At 40.6% G+C, this 26,725-nt stretch overlaps 1 protein-coding gene across 1 annotated transcript; it reads left to right on the top strand.

The window, feature by feature from the left end:
• Positions 1–659: 659 nt before the first annotated feature.
• On the top strand, positions 660–10,393 carry C1H3orf85 (chromosome 1 C3orf85 homolog). The gene is made up of 4 exons (XM_072852241.1): positions 660–708; positions 8,007–8,155; positions 8,356–8,441; positions 10,315–10,393. Exons 1-4 carry the CDS (start codon positions 660–662, stop codon positions 10,391–10,393), a joined length of 363 nt encoding a protein of 120 aa, XP_072708342.1.
• The last annotated feature ends 16,332 nt before the right edge of the window (positions 10,394–26,725 follow it).

Genomic DNA, 26,725 nt, shown 5'->3' on the forward strand with positions numbered 1-26,725 from the left:
TAGAGGTGGGAAAGGTAAGACAGCATGAACTCATAGTGTCCCACACTACAGAGTCCCAACACTAGCAGAAGGCAACGAGAGACCCTGTGACCTGTGCCTGGTTCAGGGCAGGAGCCCAACTCCCTCTCTCCTTCCGTGCCCTAGTGCTTTCTCAGTCAGTTTTATCACAGGTTTATTTTCCTCAACCCAAGCATTATACAGCTAAAATATACTGTATACTTAGGCACTGCTTTCAGAGCAGGTGGATTAAAACACTATTTCCTACTATTAATATTGGCATCAGACTACAAACCGCTCATGCCTATTACCACAACGACGGGGAAAAAATCATGCAGAAGACTGACTCGCAGACACTTGCCTGTTCAGCACGCACAGAACAAGCCCAATGTGCTATTTTGCGTTACGAAGCTTATGGAGAAATTAATGAATCCACACAATAATGAGCCATTATGGCTCATTAGAGACTCAGCTTGCAAAGTCCAAAGTGTACAAACAGAGGCATATAGGACAAATCTGAACTAAGCACTGTACCCTGCCCTCTGCCTGCACCAACGATTTACAGGTATCTGGTAAATGATTTATAAACCTAAAGATAACAAAGTATAAAACTGTATGACTGCCTCTGCTTTACAAAGGAAACACTTTCTGGATAATTTGCCATGTCTCTGAAAATGTTTCAAATTTTGGTGTCTGCTCTGCTGTTTACAGGTAAGTGCCTGGCACCCTGTCTCATGTCATTCCCTTCTGGCTTGTTAAATAGCTGGCAAAAAACCCGTGTTACCACCGGAACAGCACTGATGGAAGAGAATTAACTGGAAATCACTGCAGCAGAGACATATGGGAGAGTGGGTGAGCACAAGACTGCATGGCAAATTCTGTGAAATACAGTCTTGATTCTGCTCCTCGTGACTACTTTGGAACCTCTTACTGCTCAGCCCCTCAGGTATGAGGAGTGAGGATGCATTCCTGACCAAAAGGGATTCTTACAGGATGATTTCCTGAACTGTTAAAATTATAGAAAGAACTTAATGCTGGTTTTCTGGAATCTTCCCTAAACATTATCCTGTTCTCAACACTTATTGTTTGTAAGAAACAATTTCACATGCATTTATAAGGACGCAAAATACTCTATTTCACAAGTGATTTCTGGGATGTCTGATTTGAATTGCTTAAGGGGACTGATTTTTTTAAAGCTGTCAGGCTGTCTGCTCATTGAACCTTCACAGCACCATGCAACCAAGGCACATAAAATCAAGACTCACCCTGTAAAACTTGGACCAGAGCGAAAATGGATGGGGCAGGGCTGCAGCATCAGCAAGGCTGAAAGAATGCTCTTCCCCAAGCAGGACAGACTGGTACAGTCAATGATCAGTGATGCACGTGCTGTGAGATTAACTTATTCCTCACTAAATTAGAACAAGCCAGGCAGGCAATAAGTGACTGTTGACTTCTCAGGTGATTGCCCGCATCATGGAAAGATGCTCCATCCACATGCGTGCATTAAAAGCATTTCTTAGATCTGAGTGCTCCAACACACGTGCAGTAAATACATGATGTGAAGAGCTAAGGCAAAATGAGGTAGGCAGAATTAGCCAATGCTTAATCATGAATTAATAAAAAAGGTGTTTTGTGAATTGGGACCACAGTCAGGTGTACTCTCTCTTACAGGCCAAATTCTCTTCCTTGTCATATGACCCTAAGTTTTGGCTGCAGTGAGGCTCTGCAGGGAGGGAAGGAGATGGAAAAAGCCTTTCTCTCTTCTGCAAGTTAGAGCTCACCTAGAAACCTTCCTTTCCCCTTATTTGCACTTCCTGATCTGCTGTGGACCTGAGCTTGGACTATTCCTGGGTACTTGTCTGTCTTCCTGAACCTCACCTCCTTTCCGTTGAAGGCCATCATGATGCAAGCAGTGTCACCTGAAGCCAAACTGGGAGCACAGCAGCCTGCTGCCCCTCCTTTTGGAAGACATCTTTGCTTTCATCTCCCTTATGTTTCTGTCTTTCCTAACAGCCTTGTTTGCCCTCTTTCCCAGATTCCTTTCTTCAAAAGGCAGGAAGAACTATTTATTACTGATTTTTAATGAGCTCTTAAAAGTTTCATTGATCACAACCAGTTCAGTTTTTTATTACTTGTGAATCCTTTCAGCAATGATCAAGGTGGTGGTGAATTAAAACAGAGGCTGTAAGACTCACTAATGAGAACCTGACTCTTCATCACACCCTCAACTCAGCTGCTATACATCACTGCCCATAATAAACCATCTTCATATTTCTGGAAATAGGCTTTCTGGGCTGTTTGCTGGACCTTTTCTTTAGCCTCTGCAGAGTGCAGCAGCAAGGAATTGGGTACAAGATGGTGGTGTCCTGGCACTGCGATCATTACTGAAGTCTCTCAGATGTCTGATTGGGGTGTCTTACCCATTCACTCAGGGTTAAACCGATGGCCACATATGGATTTAGGAAGTAAATTTCACCAGGACCCACTGAGCAGGACCAATGGACCTATGATTTTTTTAATACTTTGCTGCAGGGGAAAGTAGTTCCTTCCCTAGGATTATCTAGGATTTTTTGCCAAATTGCCTTGCTATTTACCTATACCTGACAACTTTCCTGACCCCTGGCATCACATCAGCAATATGTTCAGTAGTTAATTTTGCATTAAGTGTCTGTAACTTGTCTGCCTTTGCTGATGAGGGAAGGAGGCTGATGCTGTAGCTCTAACGATTGCTAATGACCGAGCTCTCATCTCTTGAACCAGAGAGCTCTCGTGTCCCCTGCTGTAAAATTAATAATTGTCAAAGAATAGAGACTATTGTACTTCAAGCTTTAAAAATAAACAGATGAGACCAAAATTTCAAAGACTGGGTGGTATGAACAGTGTTGAAGCACTTAACAATCGGTGACTTTAAATTTTGCTGTTGACAGGTATTAGCAAATCTAACTGTTTTAATTTTATTTTAAGGCCTGTTTCCATCCCAACACTTTGGGATACATAGCCAATGTGCATACGGACATTGAAAAAGAAATATGCAGGTGTTTGACTCTAATCTAATTGTACTTTTCAACTGAGAAAAGGTGACACGTGGCCCAGAGGTGCAGAATCCAAAAGTCTATCCCTTCCACAATCCACCTACATATGCAAAGTACTGACAGATAACCACATCTTGATTTCCATGGAGTGCCACAAAACGTAGAGAAATACTTTAATGAAGAGAAAACCAGCTGCTTTCACACTTTTCTTTCAGTGCTTGCACTGTTGCGGTGGTATGCTGAATCCTCAGACCAAGTCCTAGGATCTTGCTTTGTGAATCTTTTCTGGATTTAGAAAGTTAGATAGCTGAAACGTGGTGGGGTGGTGGTGTCCATTCTGGCTCATTTCTGACCTTAAGAAACACACCTGAGGTGCAGCATTTCATTTACTTTTTCAAAGTTCCCAACACGTCAGCACCAGCCACCTCAGCAAGGTTAAAGTGTCCAAGGTTGAAGTTTAGCTCTGTCCAAGTTTAGGACAGAGCTTGGACAGAGGCTAAAGTGCTGATAAGACTGGCAGCCTTACCCCAGTGAGCTGACATTTTGACCAGGCAATCACCAAAGCCCATAATAAGAAGAGTCATTACACTAAAAGGAAAGGAGCCAGAGCAATTGCCAACTTTTGACGTTTAAATTCCATTGATATAAATAACTTCAGATAGGTTTTCAGATTGTCAGAAACTTGCAATAGTCTTCAGAAACTAGGGAGAGAAACAAATAGCTCCAGTTTATATGACAATGTGCATAGAGAGTGACTGAAGTGTTGCTAAGTAATTGTCAAATTTTTTGTAAGTATCACAGCAAATCAGACATAAACCACTTTTCCCTGTGGTAGATGCACACCAGGGATAAATTTTGGTCCCAAGCCTTGAGATTACCCCTCACCACTTATACAATACTGCTGATATAGGTAAAAAAGGCTCCCTGTGTGTGTGGGGAAGCATATCCTATACTAAAGCAAGTTTAAAGGTTTGCCTTCTTATAATTTAACTCTACCATTAGACATGCAAATGGTGGCTTGCCTGCTGTCCCCAAAGACTGCTAAGCACACAATGGCTCGTACTGCTTATCTTTTAAAAAAGAAAAAGCATATTAATTAAATGGGTGCCTAAGCAGGCAAAGGTGTCAAAGTTCAATCCCATACTCACCTTTTTGACTGTGTGATGAAGATTGCACATTCAGCTGATAGGAAAAGATGTTCTCCTGGGAAGATTTTGCAGTTGCATCCAGCTAAGTATCTTGCTTTCTAGAAATCTATCCTCTCACAATACAGTTCCATTTGAATCTAGTATGAAGAGGTTTTAATGAACAATAATTTAAGATCTATGCAGGTTGATTTTATATTTTAAGTGCAGTTTGCTTGCTATACTGTAATACTTTTTTACTATTACCTTGAGATTCCAAACTATTTGATATGCCTTTTTCATAATCAGGGGTTTGTTGTTTTTTTTTTTTTAATGGCCAGTGTTGGATTAAGTACGCATTTGCTATTTTGACAAAGATGACAAGGTTCTACTACCATCTCCCCTCTCTCAAGTTTAGTCTTATAACAGTTCACACTAATCCAAAATGAGATGCTCAGAAGGCACTAATGATTACTAATAGTTTTCCCTCTGGACAATCTGTTTAGGTGTACAGGATAGACAAAACTACCTGCTGAAGGCAATAATTACATGAGCTAAGCATCTGCTTGCTAAAATCAGCCAATTTTTTCTATAATTTGCTTTTCATATGAGAACACTGAGTGAATCTTCAAGAGATGATGAAAGGAAACACTCTAACTGGTAACAGCGGATACAGCCCCTGCAATAGTTCACTCCCCACACATATTCCTCCTATTTTCCCTTTGGGCCATTAATCCCTAAATGTGCTTTTCAAATAACATATTTATCTAAGAGAAAAGAGGAAAACAGTATTGAATAAAAACATTAATGTACAATATGTCTGACTGCTCTTCACAGGGAGTTAACTGTTTCGCTACAATTTGAAATTCTTCATCTTTTTTTCAGCTCAACTTTATGCACTGTAAGCCATTTCATTAACATTACCCACCTGCTCCTAACTCCCTCTAGTCTCATATCCAGGTGCTCCGAAACTCTGTTCTCCTGGTTTCTGTGCTAGTCTTCTGCAAGATAGAGAGCTGCAGTCCTTCAGGAGTAGTCTGTGTTTATAAAGCACTTACCCGAGCAACAAACTCTTCCAAAATCTTTTACTAAGCCATTCAAAAGGTGGGCAAAAATTACAATCAGTCTGAGAAATGTAAATTGAGGCAAGACGTAGGTTATTCGCTAAAGACTATACACTGTACTCAGAGGGGCTACTCACATGGAGATGGGGTCTGATGCCCCCAGGTCTACATTAGACCTTTAAGACCTTGCTTTCTCTGAGCTCTGCCAGAGCACAAGCAAACGTGCAACCCTGCTTGTCTGTGTAGTCCCAGTGAAAGACCAACAGGTTTCACCAGAAGTGGTCTCACTAGAGTTCTTCTGGAGGGGAATGAAGTTTGCCCCATTCAGAGATGTATATGATCCTTACAGTAAGATGAAGAGAGAATGTGCTAAGCCTGAAGGATTAGCTTGAATATAAAGGCACTTACCTGATTTTCTTCCGGTACTTTTGCGTCTTTGGAGTGCCCCAGCAGCTAGGGACAAGCCTTGCAGAGATGGCTTCCAGGTGCCAAAGGTGAGAGGTGGAAGGATTTGAGATAACAGCTAGGAAAGAACAAGAACTGGGTGTCAATGGTGACAAGAGAAGCCAAGAGCAGAGCTGGCACCCCTGCCTCCTTTCGGAGCAGGCAAGTGCATTTTAATCAAAGCGAATATTCAGTATGGTTAGGGATGGCATTTCTCATTGGATACAGGTGCAGCAAGAGCAGACTGTATATTAAAAATTGAAAGTTAATACCCTTAAGATGCAGCACTCTGCACCACAGTAGCCAAGACAACACCTCACTGTCCCACCAGCAGAACAACAAGCTCATTTTTTGAAGACACTGGCAAGTGTGGAAAAGAAACACAAAAAGCAGAGCTGCTTAATGATCTTTTTTTCTAGCTTACCCTGAAGCTGGAAGGCCAGAGCACATATTGGTGATAAAATTTAATGTTTAATGTCCCTTACTAACTATATATACATTGAAACAAAAGTGAAGCCTGTTACTGAGCCAATTTCTGATCCCAGTTGAGTTATCTCAGTCCAGAAATGTAATCATGAGCTTACAAAATATTTAATACCAAAAAAACCCCCTAAATTCACTAAAGAGAAGTTAACAGCTCATAGATTTTCTACTGGATAATAGAAAATTGCCAGAGAAATAATGAAATTTGGCATGAGCTTAGTTTTACCTTGTGCAGCTCTGGAACAGAAGTGTAGCAGCTTAATAGACAAATGCAAGAAATGCATTTTTTTCCTTCCCCAGGCCAAGATCTTACTTGTTTTCTGAAGTGCAGAAATAGCTATTCCTCAGTTCCCCAAGAGACAGAGCAGTTCACACAACAAGAATCTTCACACCAAATGTCTGAACTTAGGTTTTTCCATGGAGTTGTTAACATTTTTAAAGATGGTATTCCTTGAAAACACCCTACTCCAAAATTTCTGCCTCCAGTTTCTGATTATAGTAACTTGGAATCTGAAGAAACTGAAGCAGGAAGGAACTACTGGGACGTCATTGCTTGCTAAGTAAATTTTCTAAAGTACTATTTCATGTCTTTGTTTAGAGTGAAGATGAAAACCACCTTCACTTTTTTTGTTGTTCATTACTGCATAATCAAGCATTTTCTCACCTTCTTTTCAAGCATTTTTTGGCTTTGAAAGGAAACAAAGTGAAAAGGAGCAGCAAATACTCTAGCTCACCTATCTGCTCTCTATATGCATTCAGCGTACGTTTTCTTCTATTTAAAAAACTAAAGAGAGACCATATTGCAGATGATCAGCAAAGCTAGCCATAATAGCAAGTGAACTGGATTCAGCTGAGCATTGCACATGAAAGCAAACATTTGACATTCTCAGTTAGATTTTCCTCCTAGAAATTCAGGAATAAGGGCATTGGAGAGCTGTCAGTGAGGCGATAGCTTGCCCTGCTGAGCTCCCATTGTAAGACACAATAGACAAGGGTTCAAGTTCTTGGCCCATCTGCACCAAGTACGTGCAGGTCATCCTCAGGTGTCCATTTAAACCGACTTCACTAAATTGGAGCACAGCTGTTTACAGACATTGGCCTCAGCTTGGCTGATGTATCTGAATTTCAACTTAATCAGAGGTTCATTAAAAATTGTACGATTTGGACTGACATGCTATTTCAAGACCAGTTTAGCCCCAAGTGAATTTATGTCTCAAACACTGGAGATTAAAAAGAAAATACTTTTCCTGTATCAGGGCCTTTCATATGAAGTTAATGAGGAATTCAGCCCTTTTTCTTGGTCAGAATGGTTATTTCAAGATCTGCAAGAAGTACTTCTGCATCTGGGGTGACCTCAAAACCTGTCTAAAGCAATGCGATAACAAGATTAGAAGTGCAATATCTTTTGCTCATAGAGTAATTTCCATGGATGCAATTTCTGTGCTGCTACTAATGAGAATAAATACTACGTCTAAACCAGGAGGTTTAGAAAACATAGTTAAATTCATAGGTAGGTTTAGGGTTTTTTAAAAGACTTTAGGCTTCTCAGCACACCTGAGACTCCTGCAATTCCAGTCTAAGGTTTTTTTTGGTCACAAAATCTTGTATTAACAATAAATTAGTACCTTAATTTGATTGTAACTGTATTTACTTTGGATTCAACAGCAAAATAATGATTTATAGCAGCTGTTTTATTAACTTCAGGCTTAAAAAAAAAAACAGTCTGTCTGAAGATCTAAGGTAGGACCATCTTTGATTTCTGTTAAATAAACTACAGGTCCAAAGACATGCTCCTGGGTATAAGTATGTTTTTTGAAGTGCACATTCTAAAATATTTTTCTGATATTACAAATATTTCTCAGCTTCCATTTCAGGTGTCCTTGGAGCACCTTTTCTGACAGAAGAATCAGCAAATCAATTTATACGACTTAAACGACAGATACCATATTCTCAGAACTACTGGGATCCAAGCAGCAGCCAAAATGGATGGGGATACACTGTGGCTGAACAGGTATTTTCTTCCATCATCTTGCAGCATCTTTTGAAAAAAAGAAAGTACAGGTCTTGGATTAACACATAACAGTGACCCTTTGGGGCAAGGGAGGAAATCTGTCCAATTTGTCAACGCAGGCAAGGTTGCTCAGTAGTCACACACCGTATTTATTCAGTATCAAAGCTCAGAATATTCTTTTCTGTTTTGATCTACTTCAGGTTAGTGAATCATGGACAGCTTTGAGAGACACAGCACAATACTACATGGATTTGAGTTCTTTTGCCTTTGATCCTTCGATTGCCAGGTACGATGGGGTTTCTCAACAGAGCATTTCATAGACTCAGAAGGCATGAGTGTACTCATGAGTTTTAAAATTGACCAATACAAGAGTGCTGGCAATTGGGTCCTAGTGGCATAACTTGACACATTAACAAACCCGATTATAAGAGATGTCTTGAAAAATTAAAGAAGATTTGTTTTTATTGTCCAAGTTTTATAGTTATTTTAATGCGGTCATTTTATTATGGCAAGTTCTTTTTTAAGTATGCTTTGGAAGAATTCATTAAAAGCTTAAAGAATATATATCTTTTTAAAAGTCCACAGAAGCTAAACTGCAGCAATACATCCTACATAGTTGATTTAAAGAGCAGGTAAAAAGCAATTCCTGAAGAGAAAAATAAAAGATAAAATACCCCATCTATTTCAGTAACAAAACTGTATTCAGTGTAGAATAAAACCTCAGCAGAACAAAACAGAGAATGAGACATAAGCAGTTGGTAAAACCAGTATTTATAGATCAGCACACAAGTACATGAAATGAAGTGTCTCAAATTGTCATAGAGAAATTGTTTAGGATTGTGCTAAAATGTACACATTTTTGGGACGTAATTTTGTCAAATTTAGGGAACAATTGCTAAATGATTCAGTTTGAGAAGCACAATGCAAAATACACACATTAGTCCTGTGAAACACTTTTCATACGAAGATACTGCAGTCCTTTGAAATGGACAGGAGTGGGTGGAACTAAACTCATACAACTTCAAATTTCAGTGCTTAAAATAGTTACTAAGACATAGCAATCTGATCAGTCTGACTGTAACCACCAATAGGAAAATGGGTAGACTTCTTCTCATAATATACTTTGAATTGAATATGCTTTGAATTTTATTGACTTAAAAGTAGCTTTCTTTTTGAAAGTGAGCACAAAGTTTCATTTTGAAATGCAGATTTTGAAAAGCACTTTTTAAATGAGATATTAATTTGGAGAGTGTCAGATTGAGCTTTCTAGGCCTGTTCCACCTGAAAGGTGATGCCAGTTTCACTCAATCTGAGCAGAAGCAAAGTAGAAGAGAGTAGCTAAAAGTCATGATTTCCCTGCCCTCCTGCCAAGCCTTCAGCTTGTGCCCTTGGGCGACTGGAAGGAAGCACCAGGACTTAGAAGCACCAGAACATTAGAAAATGTTCTTACATTTTCTAATACTGATATGGGCAGCAGCTTTCTTGGTTAGCAGCAGTCACTTCTGTCTTACGACAAATCTGAAGTTACCTGAAGACACTTTACTCAGTTTTCTGGAAAAAAAACCACTGTCTTTTCCATCAGAAAAAATACTCAGATAGAAAATGGCTAACTACATCTAATTATTAGTTGTCCAATACATGTGTCTGAAGGCTGTGATCCTGACAGCTGCCAGGCATGCTGCAAGATGAGTTATGCCTCCAGAATGATAATCCTTATGATTGTCATATGACAGGATTAAAGCCAGTTTACAGAAACACATTTATAGGCACTCCCACTGAAGCATGTTTATGATTTCAGAGCAAGGTTGATTTACTCCCAGACTGAAATAAACTTCCCAATGCTAATATGACAGAAATTAACATCCAGAGATTTTATGTAGGCATATAGTAGAAAAGACATCAAGCTAGAAGTTACAAAAAACCGTTATGGATCACGTAAAACAATGATTTTCAACCTTATAGTTCGTGATTAGTGATATTTCCGAGATGGCCAAGAAAAGCAAGCCTATACAGCATATGCAGGAATCTGGTTCAGGGGCTGTACTTCCAGAAGAACAGATTTGCAAAAGCTTGAAGATCTGAGGACTGGAGCTGCCAACAGGATCTTTAAATTAATTTTTCAAAATTTTTCTAAAAGCAATTTATTCCATCTTTTCTAGTGACAACATCAGATCTTACACGGACATGCTACAGCAGTCTGGGACTCACCTCCAGCAACAGACAAGGATGAGCTATTAAATCCTACACGTCTCGTATCTGGCCATGTTAGGATATGGCACATTATGTATTTGCCATTATGTATCTGATAAGATGACTTTATCTCATCCCATTGTCTAAAACCAAAATTAACACACTAATTCTCTCAATACCGCATATTTTATATTCATAAGTAGAAGTGAGATGTAGGTCATGGTAAATTGAATAAGAAGTTGAAGACAAGGCAACCATTAACTTTTAGCAGATTAGGTTTAAAAAACTCTGTGTTTTCAGGTAAAACATTATTTTGACTAAACAATTGTTTTTAAATGTACATTCCTGCTTCTGTGACTGAAAACCACATTTTTATTTCTCAGTATTTTACTTTAGCTACATTTTTGAGAGGCAATTAAGAAATGGAAATCAGTCACTTTGTGTGGGTAAGAGAAGTAGAGCACATTTGCTCCCGGTTTGGCTAGCAAGAAGAGTATACCTCTGTACTTCAAGTGCATTTCCATTTTTTCAAGTACTGGGGTCAACTTAGTAGGTATTATAGTATACATCCATATCTCGTGTATGCTTTGCTTTCCGTGTTTAAACTTCTGTACTTGCTCTTGAAAGCCCAAACCAACTGAAGCCACAGCTACCACTGTGAGTTCCTTTTTCTTACTCCGTAGAAGTAGGAGCTGGTGGAAACACTTATTCACAGCTCCTTTTCTAATAAAAATGGTAATGACAAAGTGTTCTTTATGTCAAGTTCTGGAGTCTGGAAGTTTCCCTGTTCCTATCCATTAACCTACCTTATTTCAGGACATCTTTGAAGAAAGGACTGGGCTCCCACATTTCTTTTATGGGTTATTAATATACTGCTAGCAATTAAAAGCTTTCAACCCTGGTCAAAATTTCTGCATGGACAAAGAGGACCTGTTGGGGAAACAGAAATGTAACCTTAAGGGCAGGGTAGGTGAATGCAGGCAATTTTTACTCACTTTTTATCCCCAAAGAGCAGGTTCTGTGTGTTGTACGTTTGGGGTTCTTTGTGAATATGGACTCCATACCAACTGGAACAAATTCGAACACAATGTTGGATCTTCTAAAGAGAAATGCATATTCTGGCATTTTTGGCAATCTCTACTGTGCTCCTAGGTATGAAACTATCCTTAGGCCATTATTAATTTCCCTGCATAGGACAATGGGCCTGAAATTGCCATTATTCATTAGCTGAAGCTGAAAATTCATTAAACACTTGAAAGATATAAATGAGGTGCAAGTTCAGTATTTGCTATGTAGAATTTCACATCTTCAGTCACACTACTTAATTATGAACAGTTCATTCAAAGATAAAGGGTGACAAGTGATGTATAGACTAAAAGACCTCACTAGTTAAACACAGTCATGGCCTGTCCCTTTTGTCCCCCTTCCCTGTGCTGCTCGACCTTGGATAAGCGAGTGCTCCAGATCCTAAACCTTCCACTATTTTCCGCAGTAACAGTACTGGCATGACAGAGTTACTGAAACTCTTCAATTTATAGCAAAAAGCAGGACTGTAAGGATAAGCATTGCTTTTTATTTTAAATGGATATAAAGTAAAAATCAAAGGATCCACCTCCTCCAGCTGTGCACCTTGCTGATCCCAGGGATACTGCTGCTCTGCAGGCAGCAATGCCCAGGCCACTTGCGCATCAGTTCCTGAAGTGCTGCTGTTTTCAGCCCTGCCTCTCTAATTGATGTTGTTGCTGCCAAGTCAGGGGTTTGGGATCTGCTGGAGAATTAGCTGCAGTTTTCATGCCTGCATGGTAAGTTAAACCAAAATGGGAGTTGGTTCAGGAGTTGATTTGCAAATGGACAACAGGCATCCCTGGAGTGTGGGCGACAAAGTCCACCAATGAGGTGGAAAGTAAAATGACGTGCATCTTACCTCATCTGCTATCAGCTGGTGAGGTAACTGCCCAACCTTTATTAGCCATTTTGTGGTTGTCAGAGCCATAACATTAGAATAACCACTGCCTCGAGTCTATTGCCACGAAAACAGGGTTGCATAAGGCTGGCTTTGCGACCAAAACGTCAGACAAAGCCAGGGGATGCAATTTGACAGTTCTGTTGTACTTAGACATGACTAATTCCTTTAAAGAAGTTGTTCTGAAAGCCAGATTCTCAATCTGCAAAGCCGTAGCTTCAAGCTAATGTCACTAATTCAGATAATTAGTCTTGCTGAATTAAATGGGAAGAATTGTGCACGCATGAGTAGCGGTGGAGGATGAGGAGCTTATTTCATGTTATCAAAATACATGCCACTCATGACAATGAGGAAATGTCTTTCACAGGCATTTGAATGTTAAACTCCTTCCTCTGCATTTATTAATAACCAGGAAAAATATTTACCCTGTGAATTTTCTCTCCTTATTTAACTTCACATACTGTTTCAGCACTTTAACACAAGTAACTTTGAACCCTTCTTTACTGCCTTTTCCCACACAACTTTGTGTTGCCACCTACAGGTTTTATCTCCTTGCTTTTTCTACACAGCACAGATACACATACAGTACCTTATCAATGGCAAATCCAAAGAACAGGGCTAAACTAAAGAGAATTTAAAGTATAGCTCTGCTTGTCATGAGGGTGGAAATACAGGCCTCAGAACACAGGATCTCTGCTTCTAGCGCAATGGAGAGCAGTTCCTCTAACTAGTTTCTGAATACTGCAAGTTTTTTGAGGGAAAAAAGACCCTAAACCACACAAACACCAAAGCTCCTTGAGGCCAGAGACAGCAGGGGTCCTGGATGAGAGGGGAAATAGATGGAGAGGAAGAGGAGTCACAGAAAGCTGAAGTCAGGTTTATCTCCATATAGACATTAACTGGACGGATGCAGGAGAACATCCACCAGGCAGTCTTGAGTTTCCAAGTCTTTTCTGAGTGATGTGAGCAGGATGACCGTCTAAGATCAGCAGAATGACAGAAATCAGGATGCCCAAGTATCTCATGGTTGATTACTAGCTCCAGCAGAAGCTCTTCCCCAGGCGAGGCACTTACAGGGTCTCCCTCCCATGGGAGTTCTCCAGTGCCGAGTCAGATCTGAATCATGCTACAGCCCTTTCTTCAGTCAGAGCACTTGCCTATTCCCTCAGCTTCTTGGTTCCCTAATTTTGCAAAGCTTAGAAGAACCAAATTGCCTTTGCGATCTCCGCTACTCTGTCAAGTTGAATTGAAAACAGCCCACAGGTTAAAAAATTACTGCAGCTAGACATAGGGGATAAACACGGGTCTACGCAGACAACACAGTTGTAGGAGCCTTGCTTTGTTAGAAAACCAGATGAGAGATTCAAGTGTAGACTGACATGACAGGAGAAGTAAGAAAACCCATGTCTCCAATAATAAAGAAAAAGATTAATACTTCATGGGCTTTCTTTTAATGAGAAAAACAAGTCATTCTGAACAGAGTAAACTGGGGAAACTGTAGAACCCAAGTAACCTACATATAACCCACGTTACAAATGCTGCATGTGGGATAAGTACTAAGATACCCTGTTTTCTATAACCTCAGCAGAACAGGAGAGTATATAGAGATAATGAGAAAGAACCATTTATTCTATGAGCTAAAACTGTTTCTACAAACAGAACAGTGGCAACTGGTTTTCAATGAAAGTTCTACACACTACTTCATCACTATGGTAATTCATATGATTGAACCTGATCTCATACGATTTTAATGCATAAACCTTTGAGCTTGCATCACGCTATTGTTATGCACTTGCTTTGCGCTTGATCTTCTGTTGTCTTAATTTAAACCAAAACAGCTGAGACAAAATATTAATCTAATCTATACCTGCTGCTGTAATCCTCAGTGCCACCAAAAGTGAGCTGTGTTCAAAGCAATTTTATGTTGGCTGATTAAATATACAAACCACCCACCTGAGGCAGGTGCATTGCCATAACCATTCCATGTAGAGTAGAAAAGAAATTATTAGTCTTTTGCATCATCCATAGGAAGCAATGAGATCAGTAGTTAGAATGTAAATATAGAAAATTATCCAAAATTGAAAAGTTCAGTCAGGAAAATAAATAAGCATTCTTTGTATGTGATTATTATCTTAATTAAACAAACATCAATAATTACTGTTCTGCCCCAAAGACTGTTGAAGAGATATGTGTTTCAAACAATATGACATCAAACCTGCAGAGTTTACTTTCCACTAGCTGGAAAAAGAGTAACAACTCTTTTTATGGGAGGTGAGTGGTATCAGGCTGGATATCTGTAAAGGTGATCGACATGTAGCAACACAGCAGATGTCTGTTCCCTTTGAGCCCAGACTGACGTCACATCCTACCACAGCACTAGGCAGGCTGTCTTAGAGATGAAACAAATACTCACTGAGCCCCATAATGTGAATTTAACCATCACATCCCTAGGGGAGCAAGCTTTCCCTATGCCAGTGTCAGTCCAGGCAGGGGCAGGGGAGGAAAAAGGGACAGGCTGGTGCACTTCAGCCTTCTAAGATCAATCCATAAAAGCTTCTTTCTCTACGAGGTGTTACAAGATAGTTCAGCTTGGAGTGACACTTCTTACTCAGCTGCTTACTCCCGGTCATACAACTGCTGCTAAGGTGATTTCATGCCAGTCACTGCCTCCTTGGCGAGACTGAATAAGCATGTGAGATCCTGTCTGAATAATTCAACTATGCCCTGGTTGTGATTGAAAGCTGCTGCGCAGCAGGGAGCTAGTTCAGGGAAGGCTTAAAAAATGTCCTTACAACTGCTGTCAATATTATTATCATAAATCCAAGGCCCGATTGTGCAAGGTGCCATGAGAAAGTAGTTAGTCTTGCATCCTCAAAATGCAGGGAGAACTGTCTAAGGACAAGAAAACAACCACAGGAAGAAAGTGGCTAAAAAGACAACCATGGATCTTGGTGGTGGCTGCTCAGCACTGCAAAATAACTGATTAGGTAGTTATTTAGAAGAATGAGTTAAAAAGAGTCCCAATTTCAAACATGCTTTGGATTAACCTTGCACAGAGAACTATAAAGTGCTGCTTCCTTTCAGTGTCTGTGCTCAAGTATCTATGGTGTCATCTTTGCTGCGGAGTTCAGGTAGGAGGCTCAGTGCTGAGAGATCTACTGCAAGCTTTCTGATGGAATGGGACCTATACCTCCCCATGTTATACCATGGGCAGGAGGCAGCCTGTTTTTTACTATAGTACCTCAGAAGGCAGCTACCATTACATTATACCAAAGCTACATGTACTGACTTTTTGTTTTTAATTTAGAAGTGCTAACAGAAATGAGGAAAAGTCTACTCATAAACACGTACCATCGTGAACCTAAGGGAAAAAAAACCACCATGCTTTTACTCATATGTCATTTGGGACAATTAACTTTTGCTAAGCGTACAAACAATTCAGAAACACTAGACATTGTGGACTACAGAAATAATTTTCCTACAAATAAGAAAATAATATCCCTTTTCGTTACTCAGGGTTACACAGTTCCCTACTCCTTTCTCATCCTCTCTGTCCCAGGCTAAGGTCTATTTTCATTCCCTCAATAATTGCCAAAGGATTAGATCTAGACAAAGTACATCCACAGGTACTGTTTATAGCAACCACAGGTTACTCCGTGCCTCACTAAAATGTTCAGGCTGCCTTGATCTATCAGGTCAACTGTGTCAGTATAGGCAGCAGCAATTGCAAAATAAGAAAATTACAAAAAAGACTCTTTTCTTGAAATGACGGACTTTGTCATTAAGACATGCTAGTCTGAAGCCAGGAATGGAAGCTGAAGGATTTTCAGAGAATTGCTTGTCTGCCAGCTCCCTCTTTTCTACAGTGAAAGCTTCAAAGCTACATTATTGTGGGAGCAGTGACAACGGAGGACAGGGAATTATCTGAGGTGGGCAAAGCCTTCCTTCCCAGGTCTAAACTAACACTTTAAAATTGCATGCCTGGAAATGAAGGGGCAGCCAGCACACATGCTGAAAACATTAGGCACACCCTCCTAAAATCAGCTTCTTGAAGAACACTTACTTAATGAGTAAGCAGAGATTAACACACCAAAACGCTGCATCATCTGCGTTGTAGCAAGTTGATTAGAAGAAATGAGTCCCAGGAGAACCAGGAACAGATAACTGCATTTGTCTCAGAAGCTCACTGGATAGCCTGGGCCAGCCAAGTTTTCTCTGAATCTTTTTCAAGATGAACTAATCTGCCCTGAAATTTGCTAGCTCGAAACTGCTGCTACTATTAGTCTGGAAAGGGAACTCTGAGAGAAACACTTTGAAATTGTCAGTTTTGGTTCTGAGCAAAGCCTGAAAGCAGCTCATCCATGCCAGTAAGCTGGCTGGCAAAGGACTGGATCTGTCCTTTGCATTTGACCCTGATAACAAGCGATATGTCTTCTTTTATAAGTCCTGCAGCATCAGGACTCAATCAAGTTAAAGAGCTGATTTTACCATCCTCTAAAATTGGGCATCCTGAAGCATATATGTTTATACAGAAAATGGCTCACAGCACTGAAGAGTACAGACGTGAATTCATTATCTTTCTAGTACAAGATCACGCGATGCGTAACAGCACTACCAATCATTATGTCCAATGAAAATAATGGATTATAAGTGTTTCTGTCTCATTATTTTGTGACAGGATTGTTGTTAACTTGTGACTACACAACAGTTTTATAGAAAGACTCCTTGAGGATAGGCTATATATATGCCTGATTAATTTTCCTTTTTTTTTCCCCATTGCTTAGATTGCATAGCAAGCAAGTGTCCTAGATGGAAGGGACCACTCAGTGATTGCTAAACTGTGGGCTTTATAGTTCTCCAAACTTGCATTAACACCAGTGAATATATACCACAGAATTTCTTTTTGAACCCAGAAAAGGTGGCTGTTAAGATGGCATAACAGTCCACAGTGAGAACAGTTTTCCAGAAAAAGGTTGGAAAGTGTCATCGAATTGCAAGGTGGTAATGAGATCTGAGGTTTTTTTCAGCATGTATGGATGTCCTGCTAATCCGATATGCCAGTGCCAGACTGTGCCTCCAGAAATAATTAACAATAGCAGTTGTACAGGTACTTCATCAGTAGAAACATTGGAGGGTGATGAATCCATGCAAAGATTGCACAGGCAGAATAGAAAGATCATTACAATAGACAGATACATTAATAGGCTAGCAGTGTATTCTTAGTGCGTGAAGTTCAGTTTTTCAGTTTCATCTCTTTCCTGGGCTCAATATCAGTGAAGAAGGTTTGAATAATTGCAAGGAAAGCAGAGTTACGATTTTTGCCAGTTGTTTTTATGTATTTTTTAAATTTTACACCTTTTATAATTTTTTTTTTAATATTACAGCTTTTAGAAACTACAGAATCATATATTACTGTAGAGTGCCAAGCTGCAATTTTTCCTGCTGATCATATTGTGTTGTCTTTGTTTTTAAGTGGAATGAGCATAGCTCCTACTGGGTATTCACTTCATTGACCAGCAGAAAAACAATGAAAATTCTCAGTCCACAAATACTCATGCATAGACACTCATGCCACTTGAACTCCAGCTGAAAGTTGAGAATGGAGACAGGCTACTTGAATTTTTACTTACATATGCATAAATACCCATGTGAGTTACCCAAATTCCCTTCCATCTTCTAGCAGATCCACTTTTTGACACTAGCCCACAGCCCATACTTGGCCCGCTTACACAGTAAATACTTTCTTTGAGCACTTTCAAAGGAAATCAAGTTAGTCAAAAGGCTATTAAATTAACTTAAATTTGAAAAATGACTTAATGCAACAGCCTTGTAAAAAGGCCAGCCACCACCAGTGGTTCTCTAGGCTACAACAGCTTCTGGACAGAGTTTTGTTTTGTCCTACAAAGCTCCAGCTTGTTTGAATTAACTGCACAACTGACTTTTTTCTTCCTCTGCATAGTATTATCATAGCTGTGAGAGAGAAAGATCCTTCCCAGAAGAGCCTCAAGTTTTAAAAACTAAACAGGAAGACTCAAGAGTTTCTTCTTGCAAGTCAGTCATGTCAGTCATGAAACTCATTCTTCTACACGTCATGTGATAAAACCTGAGTCTCAATCCTAACACCTTCTGTAAAGCCCAAGATCACCCCTCAAAAATAAGTAACAGCCAATAGTCAGCCTAAATCAGCTGATTACTGTCATGCATAGTCTCAAGAGTTAGTTATGAGCTGCATGTATTTTTCTGATTTAGAGATTTGGACAAGTGTTGTGGCCAATTTTTGAACTGGTATCCAGTATAAAATTCAGCAGATAGAGATGTTTCACATTGAAAGGTTAATGCTGATATGTCTGGGAAGACAGCGGAGGAAATTGGAGGTGTTACTCCTTGGTAACTCCAGAAATAGTTAAGTAAGCTAGTTAAATGCCAGATGGGGGACATAACGTGCTACAGGAATACTCCCCGAGCTGCTGCTTCAAAAAGGAGAGCGAGTCTTTATTTAGTGGAAACACATCCTCCTGAACACATCGGAAGGAAATATGGTTTGGGAGGGTAAAAATTGAATCAAAAAATAAGCCTGTGTCTCCTTCCAAGAAAGCAGATCGGTCATGGGAGTGAGTGGGTTTGGTTGGAAAGAGCTCATCTCCAGCAGATGCAGCCTGGAGCCTGGGGCACATATGAGCACAGAACCACTGAGGAGGGAAAGCATCTGTATGAGGCAGCTGGAAACGGAAAGGTGGTGACCTTTTAGATTTAGTTTCAATAGATATGCAGCAATTTCCTTGCATTTCCTCGGAACTGACTGTTATAAACATTTATGCTGGTGTTCTCCCTTTTCGATGCTGCAGAGAATCCTTTCATTCAGAGTTCACTTGAACCTGGTTTGTGTGGAAAGTGACTGCTAGATAGCACGCGAGGGTCCAGGCATCTCACATGGAAGTGCATGGTGAGCAGGAGGGCAGGGAGGAGAAAAGATGCGATGCGGTGTGTGCAGGTGGAGGGGAGTGGGGGTCACAGGAAAGACCGTGACTCTGATCCTGTTTTCTGGGGTTTGGAAACTCACATGGCCCTGAGGCAGACACCTTGGGAAAGGAAGGAGCCTTTCCACAGCTGGGAAAGGCTCAAACACCACTCAGGGGCAAAGGAGAGCGTGAACAAGGGGGCTGTTGAGGAAGGCCTTAAAAAATAAAATAAAATAGCTGTTTAAGGTGCACTAGTGGCTGTAGGGTGTTAAAAGCTGGAAAGTAATAGCTTAAGTGGTGAATGACCACACTAGCTGCTGTTCAGGGAAAAGTAATGATGAAAAAAGAAGTCCTGCCTACCATGAAAGTATAGGTCCAATAACATCTCTAACATATGGGGTCAAGGCTGAGCAGAATGAACTAATTCCAGCTTTCATGCTTTTCCTGACACAGATTCACATACCTACATATGTCTGCTTGTTTTTACTCTCCTCTGTCTTCACCCAATAAAACCATATAAACAGCATGTTGAGCTACCAGCAGTACCAAGTTCAGGTGTTACAGCATCAACCAGACAGGTGAACAACTGACCCCTGGTGTCTGCCTGCCTGGGAGAGCAGTACAGCATAAATTAAATAACACCTTTCACTTTGCAACAATAGGAGGGCAGCGAATTGCCAAAGGTAAGCCCTTCCCAGGGTGTTAATTCAGTTGAAGTCCAAGAGTCTGAAGACAGATGTTATTCTTCAACCCCCTGCTTTGATTCCAAAGTAAATGGAAGACAGATCCAGGTTAACTCTCCTTCTATCTCCTTAGACCAATGCTTAGGTTGCATGGCTTGCCAAGTAAAAATAAAACCAATACACCACACACACAATGGCCCCCCAAACTGCCTTAATAATCTATTACTGTACTGTCATTTGACAATAACCAAACAGGAGAAACTAAATAGGAAAAAATGACCAAATTAAAAGGCTTGGAAAAAATTTTTCTCTCAAAAAATAGCTGGATTTTTGACTAATCCCTCTTTCATCCCGACCATTTCATAAATTCAAATCCCCCTTCATTTATACTTTTTTAAGGTAGTGAAACTGCCCTGGCCTTTGGCTTTTTAATTTCACACTAGCTTGCAGCAAGACTCAAAGTTTCCTTTGATTGCGGCCTGGCTGCAGCCTGCCACAGTTCAACAGCTCCTTGACAGCAGGGTTGTGACCGTGCCCTTTAAAACCTTCACAGTTTAAAGATCTCACACACAGAGCACTCTTTTCCAGGAAATTGTTTTGCACGCTGCCCCTCCAAAAGCCTTCTTTCCTCCTGCCTCCTGTGACTTGCATAAGTCTATTTTTTTTCTTTTTTTTTTTTTGGCTCAAGGCTAACATGGGGAAGGCTGAGCAATTTAGTCACCCAGCAGAGTGCTTACCATTACACGAACAATGATAAGTGTGTCACTGTGCTGCTCCCTACCTTAAGCAGGATTAATGGAAGGAGGCAAGCCTGCTGAAAAGAGATCACAGAGGAGACTCCAGCCTTTATCCAAAAAGGGCTCAGGCTGTGCCCTGGGATTATGCACCTGGCCATGGGCACTACTGTAAATATCTGCCTTCCTGGCAGGAGGAAGCGAGAAGAAATGGAAAGCGGCATCGCCCCGCGCTAAAGCTTTACCAGCCGATGAAACCGGGCAGGGTTACGGGGTTTCGCTTACTTGCAGCCTGAAATGGAAAGTCTCATGCAAGCTTGGACAGAGGAGACTCGGGTAGGGTCAAATTGAGGTGTGTGTTTTTTAAACAAGGGGCAGCGCGTTTGTGATCTCCCGGTTTGTGTCACCACCAGCCAGGAGAGGAGAGGGAGAAGCCAGCCAGGGCTCTGGAGAGGCAGCTCAGCCCGCAGCTGGGGGCATCCACAAGAGGCTTCAGAGGAAGCAGAGATCATCCACCCTTTGTTTGAATGCAGGATTTGTGCAGATTCTTGTTTCTGAAGAAACCTAGCTCACCAGGGCTTTTAGGTGTCACCATGGAGGAGAAATCTGTGCTGGGGGCATCACTCCTCCTTTTTGTTCCTGGCTTCCCTGCTGTCCCCCACCCAAAGGCCTCCAAGGACCCATGTAGGAGTCAGGAAAGCCCTCCTGAAGGCATCCGAGGTGCTCGACTTGGGTCCCAGGAGGCTGAAGTTTGGTGGAAGAGGGGTCATACCCAGCACACAAGTCTGTTCACATCAGGCTATTGCTCAGGTAGTAAAAATAATAAATAAATAATTTGTTAAAAAGGCAATTTTATAACTCTAGCAATTGCCTCCTTTGGAAACCTCAGACAACCCCCATTGCTTAGCTCTCAGAAAGCAACTCAACCTCAAAAATCACTTATTGAAAGAATGGTTACGGCAAAGAGCAAAATCCCTATTTCTTCTTACACCTCCCACACAGAAACGTCAGAAAGGTACTGCCAAAACATTTTCTACGATGACTGGCAACTTGCTTGCATGCCAAGAGGAGGAAACTTGTAAGAACATGCAAAAGTGTAATCTTGCCATTCCCTGCCTTTAAAAAGTTTCTAAAAGATGGTAACTACTTTTAATTGAGTTTGAGGAAGAGAGCTACACTATATTGGTTCTATTTTTTATTTTAATCTTAAGCAACTCACCCATGTCTAGTCTTCTACCTACAACATGAACAAGAGTTAGAATATACCATGCACAGGTAAAATTTAATTAGCTAACACTTGCTCATTATCCTAGACTGCCATTTGCATTCCCCATGCCCTGTTTAGGAAATGATGCTGTTTCTTCTGCAGTTCAAGTGTTACTTATATACAGTTCCATCATCACTTTGTCAAAAACAAATGTCTGAGGTGAAGAAAGAAGCCTGCACTGCACTAATTGCTCATTGATACCCTAGTCGCGCTTACCAGTCTTTTTTAAAAACAGTTATAACAGACACCATAGACCAGTATCTCTATCCTGCAAAAGCCATTTTGACAATTTCCTCCTGTTGATAGGCAGGTTTCTCACAGACAGAAGAAAGCACAGCTGATATCCAAGCCTTAAGGTATTTCTTTTTTTAAAAAAACCAAACTATTTTATATTTGAGGGCACAACTGTATTTCCTTAAATCATGTTCAGAGATAGGAAAGGTCTGTGATTGAGGAGTGATGGCAAAGTCAATGAGTCTTATGTCAACATCTTTTGTCCAAATCTAATTTGATAGTGATGAAAAGGTGTCACTTACCGTGACACCTTGTGACACACTTGAAATGAATTTATGGTAAGACATTTGATGGGCAGGTGCTTAAAATAGAAAAGCTTTTCTTATACCTGTGGCAGCTTCAGCTGCACTTTTTCTGTAGATAAATAGAATACCAATAATATAACTTCAGACAAATAAATCAGCCCATACTATTTTGAAGGCATCAATTGATCAAAGGAAAAAAAAAAACAGAACCACCAAACTCAAAGGACTTCTTCCCCCCACCCCGCCTCTCTGCTATCACACTAGAACCTTCTGATACATAATTCCTCCAACAAACCACATTTCCATCCCAGAGAAACAGCAAGCCTTCTTCACAACACCTCACAGAAAGATGGTCTCAAGCACCAGCAGAGGAACATACAGAAAACTAACCTCAAATTATTTGCTTTCCAGACTCCAATTCATGGTGTTTTGTTTCTTCTGAAAACTCACTTCACCCTTGACCTCTCATCCAGCCCTTACACCTGTTCCCCAGCTTCGAGGATCTTTGCAGGAACAGACACAAGTCCACTGCAGGCAGGAATAGGCATTTCCCTGAACCATGACTTATCAGGGGTATGACTTCAGCAATATGTGTTTAGGCACACGTGTATAATAAAGCTACAGGTGAAGAAAGTGAACCAATACTGTTCTTGATGCAGGCTTACCCTTGGCTTTAGAGAAGTTAGGAAGATGCTTTGACACAGCTGAAGAGCTGTAGAGCATGAGAAAAGCAGGAAAGAGGCAATGGAGATGAATCATCACCTGGTCTTGGTTTGCAGTCCCTCCAGCCTTGCCTAATTCCCCTGCAATGGACACATTGGAGCATACAAAACCAGAATTAACCCTGTGAGTAGCATTCCTCATCCTGCTCTATGCAAATACCACCTCTAGAGCTACAGAAAACGGTGGAACTGAGATCAGCTTGAAATTGAGGTGTACTGAAGCTACTGGTGCTGCACTGATAGCTTAAAAAATCCAAACCATGAGAAAAGAGCTCATTGTAAGCTGCTGGACCCAAGCATGGTCTTCATGACCCTTTTCTCTTTTCTAGTCAGGGACGTTCTTTTTTAAGCTGAGTAGTAATTAATATTGAAGGAAGAGTTGCAGGATATTAACTAGTCCATGCTACCTCTCAAATGTTGGGGAAGAAAATATACAGAGCATCCTTCCGCACACAGCCTGCTGCGCTCATGTTATGTAGCTCATCTTTCTGGTCCCTTACACTGAAGTCTGTTGGAGAGTAGGCACATGTGGAAGGCGGGCCTGAGTGAAACCCAGGAAACCCACAGGAAATATCAGGTGTTCAAGTATGTGAATAACAGGCAAAATATTTGCTCTGACAGTGGCTGCTCTACCTTTGTTTTGTCTTCCCCACAGGATTTAATTTTTAAATGGTTTATTTTCAGGTTTGGCTTATATGTCTGAGTGCAACCAGAGAATTCCGGCTCACAAATTTACATATGCTTAGTATTTTTATGCTTTTCCACATGAGGCATCCTGTGGAGACAGAGAAAAAAGGGAAAAAAATTACTCCAAATATGTTGCCTTTCTGAAGAGCTACTTTAAGATTGTTATTTTTACTGCACAGATCCATGCCCTGTTAACCATCATAGTAGCAGACTGCCATGACTAGAAATTTCTCCCTTATTTTTTTCTGGATTGCCAATTAACTGAGACCACATTGCAGAGGGAAGGATGCTGTTGCTGCTTGCCCACCCATGGCCCTAAGTAAACATCAGGAGGAAATCAGTCCCATCCAAACCCCACTGCCAAGTGTGTTTGTACAGGTGTCACCAATTAGGGCAGAATTTGGCCTGCAGAAAATGTCCAGCCGTACATGCCAGAGAAAACTGACAGGTTGGTTTGGGGATCTCACAGGGTCGTTTGTAAGGCTGGCTGCAGATAGGCTCGGGGGAATGAGCTATTTACTTCTTTTCTTTGTGAACTGAACATCCCTCGTGTGTGTACTGGGTCTAGCTGGGATGGAGTTAATTTTCTTCACAGCAGCTCATATAGTGCTGTGGTTTGGATTTGTGACAATATCTCTTTTTCAAGGTCGCATTTCACCCTTTGCCCCTGCCCCATCCCCTTTCCCAGCAGCAGCGCATCATGGAGCTGTATCTCATGTCTGTCCTGTGTGAGGGCTTCTCTTCTCCACAGCATTTCAGAGGAAATGGATGAGCACATCAACTCATTTGTGGCAACTTTTTGTAAACAGTGAGGAATGTGTAGCCATATGGAGTGGTGCACTGAGCTAACAGACTGGTGTGAATCCTCTTCTGGAAAGCCAATCTCTCTGTCAAGAAAAAGCAAAACAAAGGAACTCAGCAAACATGCACCCAGGATTCTCCAGATGATAAAAGCTCAAGATAAGTGGCACTACCTCGCATATGCTGTGTGTAAGCACAAGGACAGTTACTTCAGCATAGCTGGCATAGAGTAACTTGAAGCACGATAACCCACTACGCTGCAGTAACTGCTCTGGTTGCAAAGAAGGATTTCAGCTATGGAGAGCTTTCCCTGAGGTTTTGATGAGAGACTGTAGCTCTCAACCATGGGCAGCCCTGCTCATTTCAAGGAGCACTACTTCACGTGCCATCAATGATGCTTTAGGTAGCATTGTAAGTCTTTTCCCTTTTCTAGTGCTTATCAAAGGACTAAAAGATGACTGTGAAGATCTACAGGGGCACTTGATTAACAGGGGAGAGGAAGACAGAAGATGCATAAATCAAGGAGAAAAAGTCTTTAAAGACAGGATGAGACTGCAAAAGTAACGTTCACATGAAAGGAGATGCCAATAGTTAACGTTTCATTGAAGGAGCTCTGGCTTTAAAAGTTTGGAGGGCAGTGTGGAAAGTGTTTCTAATATTTCAAAACCAGCTACTACAATTTAACATAATAATATTAAAAAACACACTGAAAGAAGGAAATTTTAGGTAAAGACACTCTTACCAGCATCTATCCAACCTGAGTCATACCTCGTGGTAAACCATCTAACACCACCAAAATCTGCAACTTACATTTGTTATCTCTTTTTTTCTCAACTGTCCTATTTCCATATTGGCCTGAAAATTATTTCTGTGACCCCAGACTGTGATCAGAAAGAGCTGTACAAATGCTTTTTAAAAGAAATATTTGAGCAAACCACTTATTGTATTAGTTATTTTTTGTAAACGCTAAATTATTCTCATATTTATTATTTTGTCAATAATTGCACTACAATTAGCAAGTAATGGCATCTTCGGTTGCATAAATCCAACTTTCCAGCTGGCTGTACAATTCTTAACTTCTCCCTCTGATAAAACACTTCCCTTTATTCAGCAGACAAAAAGTAAATCTTATAAGTTTCCACATAAAAACTGCAATCTACTTTACTTTTAAAATTAGGAGAAGTATTTCTTGGATTTTTTTCAACTGTCTGAATAGGATCTAGGACTCAGAGTTCAGAGGAAAAAAGCCAAACAGATGCACCTAAGAGTTCAACCTAGTATTCTCTCACTTTTTTATCAGCATCCCAAAAGATTGTTCATTCCTCACAGCGCACAACTGCAGCTTCTTAAGGTCATAAACTTGATTGTCTCATAAGGTACTTACATTTTCATGCATGGAAGACACAAGTGGACATACTTACTAACAATTCTACACTTATTGGTAGGAGTCACCCCCATGTACTTTAAGACACTCCTGCCATATATTGGCATGAACACCAGGACCCAAATCTATCAGCTTCCAGAATCGGAAGCCTTCTCATCTTCATGCTGTGTGGCTCATTTCCTGTAGCTGTTCCTTTTTTAACATCAGCCTAATAAATCTTTATCCAGGCCAGGCAAAAAACAGAAAAATATAATTTAAGGAACAATACTGCCTTGACCAGCAAAGAAGAGGGAGTGCAATGGATCTTAATGACCCTTTTCAGTGTCTGATTCCAAGTGCTGTGAAGTTATAATGCAAACATTGAACTGTCCTGAATTGAATGAAGTCAAGATAATTCAAGGACAAAGACTTGTTTGCAGCTAATATAGATATTTGAAATCTTCTCAGCAGTTCTTAAAAAAATCTCATTACAAGCTGAAATGGGTATTATTTCTTGTGGTGCTCCTACAATCCCTGAATTTCTTCATTGTTTCATTATGTGTGTTCTGAATACAGAGACGGGATCTCCCACAGATAAACTACAGAACCATGTAGGATAAAAGATATCCGTAAATAATTATTTGCTTAGTTTATTCACTAAA

This window comes from Ciconia boyciana, chromosome 1 (genome assembly GCF_034638445.1).
Source record: "Ciconia boyciana chromosome 1, ASM3463844v1, whole genome shotgun sequence".
Lineage (NCBI taxonomy): Eukaryota > Metazoa > Chordata > Aves > Ciconiiformes > Ciconiidae > Ciconia > Ciconia boyciana.